Source organism: Formica exsecta, unplaced genomic scaffold, assembly GCF_003651465.1.
Source record: "Formica exsecta isolate Colony F162 unplaced genomic scaffold, ASM365146v1 scaffold115, whole genome shotgun sequence".
NCBI classification, from domain to species: Eukaryota; Metazoa; Arthropoda; class Insecta; order Hymenoptera; family Formicidae; genus Formica; species Formica exsecta.
Window position 1 is genome coordinate 1,186,916 of NW_021848490.1, and position 6,415 is coordinate 1,193,330.

General features: G+C 42.5%; 2 protein-coding genes across 3 annotated transcripts in view; one reads left to right on the top strand and one right to left on the bottom strand.

Annotated features, from left to right (window-relative positions):
• The window catches only part of LOC115238513 (hormone receptor 4-like), a 55,148-nt gene extending 52,936 nt beyond the window's left edge, over positions 1-2,212 (bottom strand). Inside the window, exons 1-2 of the mRNA XM_029812425.1 lie at positions 1,892-2,212; positions 1,379-1,608 (exon numbers count right to left, since the gene is read on the bottom strand). The gene's annotated coding sequence lies outside the window, so the exon portion shown is untranslated. The remainder of the gene's footprint in view (positions 1-1,378; positions 1,609-1,891) is intronic.
• The window catches only part of LOC115238611, a 212,054-nt gene that overhangs the window by 41,046 nt on the left and 164,593 nt on the right, over positions 1-6,415 (top strand). For both annotated transcript variants that reach the window (XM_029812594.1, XM_029812586.1), the window contains exon 2: positions 2,243-2,295. In XM_029812594.1, the coding sequence (XP_029668454.1) occupies positions 2,243-2,295 (53 nt within the window). The remainder of the gene's footprint in view (positions 1-2,242; positions 2,296-6,415) is intronic.

A 6,415-nucleotide genomic window follows, 5' to 3' on the forward strand; every position in this document is an offset into this window, starting at 1 on the left:
TTTTTTGATAAGTTCTGATATGAAAAAATTGAATAATGATTGCAATAATTAAAGAAATGGCATTGCTACGGAATGTACAATCGGATGTTTATACTTGAACGACGTCTATATTATAGAGGTTCTCTTAATAGCCAAGGTTAATAGAATTCATTAAAAAATGATCTCTCTCCCTTTCCCCCCCTCCCCTCTCTCTCTCTCTCTCACGATCTATTTATCGCGTCTTCAATGCTTGCATCAGCATCCTTGTGCGCTTACCTACGAGCGGCGTTTCTCTCTTCCTGATCATGACGAGGCGAAGTATATTTAGACGGACCTCGTCCTTCATATCGGTTTGTCAAACTAATTCATACAAATTTCGGTCTGCCGGAAGAAATTACGATCGGTGGTGACCTAGACCTTTCGATGTTGAATGCGTACGCCACCCGCAATTTGCATCTCATTAATGTTTATTTTATTTTGCGCGCGCGCGTCGTCTCGTCTCATCAATGACATGCGACTTGTTTACGCGGTAAATAGGTTCCCAGAAGTAATACTCGCGTGGTTTCTGGGATTCCCTTTTCTCATATTGCGCGGCATAGAAAAAGATAGGTAAATAAAGAGATGTTGATGTGTATCTCGTGGTGTACAACGAACAGCGGACAAGTTTCCTAATCGCAATTCACGATAAAACTATATTAACAAGCAATCATGAGTCGTTAATTCATTAAATGTCATTTTTTTCTTTGAAGATGCGGGTCTCATCGAAAAACTTTATGGTGATTATAAATTTCTAGAACATCTTGCATATATTTTTGCCGCTCTTTTATTTTATACTTTAATATAATATATCTACAATTTGTAGATTATATAGGTTTCTTTATCAATTTTCTTCGCAAAATAATAATGGTATTACATAGAAACGTTATTTTATTAATTTCATAGCGCGATATTCAATATAAAGTAAAATGATATTTGTATAATATACTTTATTATAAATCATGAAACACACAAAATATAATACGCATTAGTCATTTATGTAATGATGATTGCAATATTATTAACATATTAAACATGAGTTCCGATTAACTTTACAAAATTTGTCACGGTATACGAAGAACGAAGCTATTTTACAAAACAATCATTGCCTCATTTCAATTGGTTCTCTAATGATAATTTATATAATTTCATAGATACTGTGTATTGGTTACATTTTGCATGTATATTATAGCTCTCAAGGTGTGCGCGATATATAATTCATTCAAAATATTAAATTTGATCTACTGAGATATTCAGTATTCTTAACGCAGAGGATATCATTATCAATCATTTCAGCACCTTGCAGACATGTAGAGAGTGACTTATCTTACGAGGGTGTATTATCTTACGTCTTACAACTTACATCTTTTTCCGCTAAAGACATCCGAAGTATGAAAAGCGTAGCTGCAAGTGCGGTCCTCTCAAAACTCTGCACCGACGAGGAAGGATCGTCGGGAAGTAACCACGTGGTTATTCTCGCAACAATATCAAAACCGCGCGGCTGTTATCACCGGTATCGAGAGCCCCGATGGTTCTCTCACCGTTTTTCTCGATATCACGCGCGCACACCAACACAGGAGAGGAGGTTTTCACCTCCTCTAATCACTAGGCGTTTTAATCGGAGATGCGTCTCCGCCGCCTGGTCCGTTTTCTCAAACACTTGCACGCGCACTGGTTGTTCCTCATTTGTCCGACACTTCCGGTACCATGTGCCACCCTCACCGCTGCAGTCGGTTTTACGAATCGTTGGAAACACTTTTCGATCACCGCGAATTATATGAAAACCGCGCGGCTGTTATCACCGGTATCGAGAGCCCCGATGGTTTTCTCACCGTTTTTCTCGATATCACGCGCGCACACCAACACAGGTTTTCACCTCCTCTAATCACTAGGCGTTTTAATCGGAGATGCGTCTCCGCCGCCTGGTCCGTTTTCTCAAACACTTGCACGCGCACTTGTTGTTCCTCATTTGTCCGACACTTCCGGTACCATGTGCCACCCTCACCGCCGCAGTCGGTTTTACGAATCGTTGGAAACACTTTTCGATCACCGCGAATTCTTATTAAGACACCGAATGTTTCGTTCGACTAATATTATATATTATAATTGAAGCGAACACATGAATATAATATCGAAGCTTAAACGATAATTGCGTTGGACGTGTAGGCTCTGTGTTATACGTGAGATCTATAAATGATCTATAAATAATTAATTTTTTTTTTTGCAGACGGATCTCATCCAGACGGAAAGACAGTGGAACGAACGGTGCTCGCGTTATCGGTAAGTGTGTTATCTTTTGTCCCAGTAGCAACGAACAATAGTTCGTTTATCATGCTTCTCCTCTCTTTTCTCCGTTTTTCGGTTCCTCCGCATCACTTCGCGACTCAAAAATAATCATCGATCGCGATTTCGATGACCGTTCACCGTATCGATTATTCTTCGATGCTTTTCCACGGTATCACTTTTACTCTCGATTGCATTAATTTTTTTTTGTACACTCACTATTTTTTCTTGCCTTTAATATCAAACAGCGTCTCACTCGGAATCACATAATTTTCTCAATAACATTGAAAAAATCATTGTCATAAAATCTCGAAATAAAACGCGAGTATCTTTCCGATCGATCAACGAAGAGCTATCGTTCACATCCTTCTCTGATAAATCAATAACTAATCTATTCGTGTAGATAACACTTAATTCATTGCATTAATGTTATTCCGATTACCACGTGACGCGTCTGTACATAATAATGGATGTTACATAATCACTTGCTCCATGATCGTCACCACTCGCCTAAGATCAGGTAACGATTTTTTAGTTTGGTGTTTGTGTGAATCATTCAAAACTCTTCTGATTACAAATACAAATCTTCAAGAATTATTCACATTTAAGATAACAAAATATCTCAAACTAATTTCTCCGATCACTTCGTTGGGACGATGAAACTTCCAATTGACACATCGATCGTGGTATATTGACAGATCTCGCCAGTTTCTCCTTTTTTTCACGAGATTTCATGCAAATGCACGTGTTTGTACGCGCGCGAATTTTCCTCCACGTGCGTGTGTGTGCGTGAATCAAAATGGCAGTCAGTCGAACGACGGTTAGATAATATCCTTTTTTTCTCTTTTATTTCGCTTAATAGAAAGTCTCGCGGTCACCGAACTATCGGGGCTCGTCTCACTGGTAGAGAGATTCCAAAATCGAACATCAAAGGAAAATAATCAAAATCGCCACTTATCGTAACTTATTTTCGCAAGAATTTTAACCGCGAATTTTGAGATTTCGCAAAATAGTCTTTTTCTCTCTCTTTCTTTTTTATAAGTGCGAATCCGGCCGCGATTTAAGTCAGTTCTGTTTAATCTTTCTTTTAAAAATGGCAGTGTCTCGTTAAATTAAAGCGGGCAGTGTTTTGTGTCGCTCGGCTTCACCGTCGAGGTCTTTCTTCCGATTTCTTCTTTCGTTAATTTCGCGCGTTGTTTTGGGAACGCGCATGCCCGACCCGGAAAGGATCCGCGTATGACTTTGGCCGTGGTCGTCGAGCTTGGAGGAAGAAATCCACGGCGGCGGGCAAGGCAAAAGAGCTTTTGATCGACGTGCTCCTGTTCGCTTTTATAATTGGCAGTGTTTTCGTTTCGAGATCAGAGTAGCGGTGGGTCGTTTCACGTTTGACACGCTGCCGCGCGTCTGGACGTCATCATCGGACGTCGGTTTAACGATGTGCGAAGGAATTAGTCCGCGCACCGTGATAGTTAGATCTGCGATATTCTAAATGCACATGGCGTAGCGTTCTAAGCGGCGAGGTTTACGTAAATGGTAGCGAAAGAGAAAGAGAGAAGAAGAGATACACAGTAGACGGAGAAACAAAACCGCGGCGCTGAATTTTCTCGCTCGATGGCACTTCCGGTTCGAGTACTTTCTCTCTCCTCAGCGAGTGTTTTTCTGCTACGACTTGGCAGTCGTATGGATCGATCGATTCTCTCAATCTATCGAAGATCTCAAATTAAAAGTTGAAAATCTGAGGATGGCATCGAGGACGGCGCATCGGTGACTTCCTCTTCGCCGATCGGCTATCGATGACTTCGCTTCGCTCGTCGTCGATCGCGTAATCGATCTTCGCGTATGGACCAGCGGATTACGTCGCGTTCTCGCGCGGGATCTTATACAAATTTAATGATCGGCCTCGTTAAAATGCCACGGGACGACGGTCGCGTGTCGGGGGCAACGTCCGCAGCCGATAATTCTGGAATTGTCCGAGCGCGGTTCGATTTCTCGCGCTACCACCACCTATCTTCACCTCCGACAGAGTTTGACGTTTCTCTTTGCCTCCTCGCCTCGCCGACCTTCTGAATTGACGCGCGACACCACTCCGTGACCTCCGTGGAAAAAGTAGAGCGAGGGATTTGGCCGGGTCGTGTGCGAACGTCACAAACTCGGGTGGCGCGCCGAAACCGAGTGGCAGGTTGCCGTAGGTCACACACATACACACGTACGTACACAGACACATACACGAACGGTGGCTTGCTTCCTGTCGCGAGAAACCGGCCTGCTTCCGGTTCCTCTCTCTTTCTCTCTCTCTCTCTCTCCCTTTTCCTCTCGATGCACGCACACGTGGGGATCGAGCGCGCGCAATCTGTGGAGGGGGAAGGGGGAACAAGGGGTCCACGGATCGAAATTCTGCACGATCGATGCCGATTACTGTTGTCGCCTTATCCGCACCACCGGGTTCACCACTGAAATTTATTTCGCGGGATCGGCGGGGTACGCGATTCCTCGGCTCCTACGGTACGATTCGACGATCGTGCGCGTCTTCTTCGTCCTCTTCGCCGTGGGGCCGCGTGCGTGCGTCGCCGCGGGGATGATGCGTCGTCCGTACACGTGTGCGTGTGTACGCGCGTGTACGCGCGCGGGCATGTAACGTGTGTCACCGCCGTCGTGTCGAGAGGAGGTGTAAAACCGCCGAGTGTTGTGTCGAGCTGAGTTGGCTTCGACAAAGTAGGGCGACGACTGGGACAGCGGCCACGGGCACCGGCGCTGCCTCGCTCTCGCGCTCACCGACGACGAGCGAGAACCCGCGGCGCGCCGTGCAGTGGAGGAGTCGTGGAAGTGGAAGAGAGAACCCTCCTCGCGCGCGTAAAACGGCAGCAACCGCCGCGCTCTGCGCTCCACGTTCTCCAGTAGGGGAACTTCTGACGCCGCGTCGCGTTGCGCCGCTGCTGCAACAAGCCATGCCGCCATCCACATCGCGAGCCGAAATCCACGCTCCCATCGCGATTCTTTATCGCGCTATTCCCTCTATGCGCGCGAGTAGCGCATTTGCATGAAAAATAATCATGACACAAAAGTCAAGTATCCAGGGTGTCATTTAGCATCCTTCGCGAGCATTTCATTCTAAGACCGCATGACAAATGATACGATAAAATGATAATAGAATATACTAGGCGATTTCTCTACGATATCTCTTAATTCAATATTTTATGTAATGTTCAGTTTCTGAGAATAGGAGAAAAAATTATAACGCCTTATTTTGAACGAATTAAAATGTTTTAGTTAAATTAATAATGAATTATCTTTGAATAATCATTTACTATTAAATTCGTTCTACAAATCTCGGATTTATAAATCAATTTTGATTTAGCGATATTTGGTTACGTATGGTGGAGTTTAAGAAGATTTTTTTCTCTGAAGAAATTTATCGATATCTGCAATTTGAACTCTAGTTCATAAAATATTGTGTTTCTATGTCGCGACCTTCTCCCTTCGGTAATGCGGATGATGCTCCATTTTCGCGGTCAGCTGGTCGACGTTCGCTCGATTATCGAACCGATAAGGCTTTATTTAACTGTGAAAAAATCTCATGAGCTTTGAATGTTTTTTCTCGCATAAATCAATCGTGACACAGATATTTTGTTAACTAAATTTAACATTGATATATTCTCTTGTTTATTTAATAATATCTTGTTTATTTATTTACTTAATAATGATCGTAACAGTTATTTCAATACGATATTTTTTTATAATTTTATATTATTTTTATATCTGTATTATAATTCATATATTTACATACTTTCTCGATAAATGTTGGCAAATTGTTTTTAAATAGGTTTTAAAATAATAATATGAGATATCTTTATGTTCACGGATAATCTGAAAAATGGTTACGCGGTTGACATCGTTACTGCAATCAGGGAACATCATTTTATTCACCGTATTTCTCTCTCGATATGCTAACAATTTATGATGCTAATATTTCATCTGATATTTCGATGGCAACAGCAATTACGCGCATGAATATGCATCATCTCCTTATCACATTTATCGTCAATAAAACTTTGCATATTGCCTTTGTTTTTGTATCTTTATAAGTATCTCTAGAGAACATGCGGTTGGTATATATCAT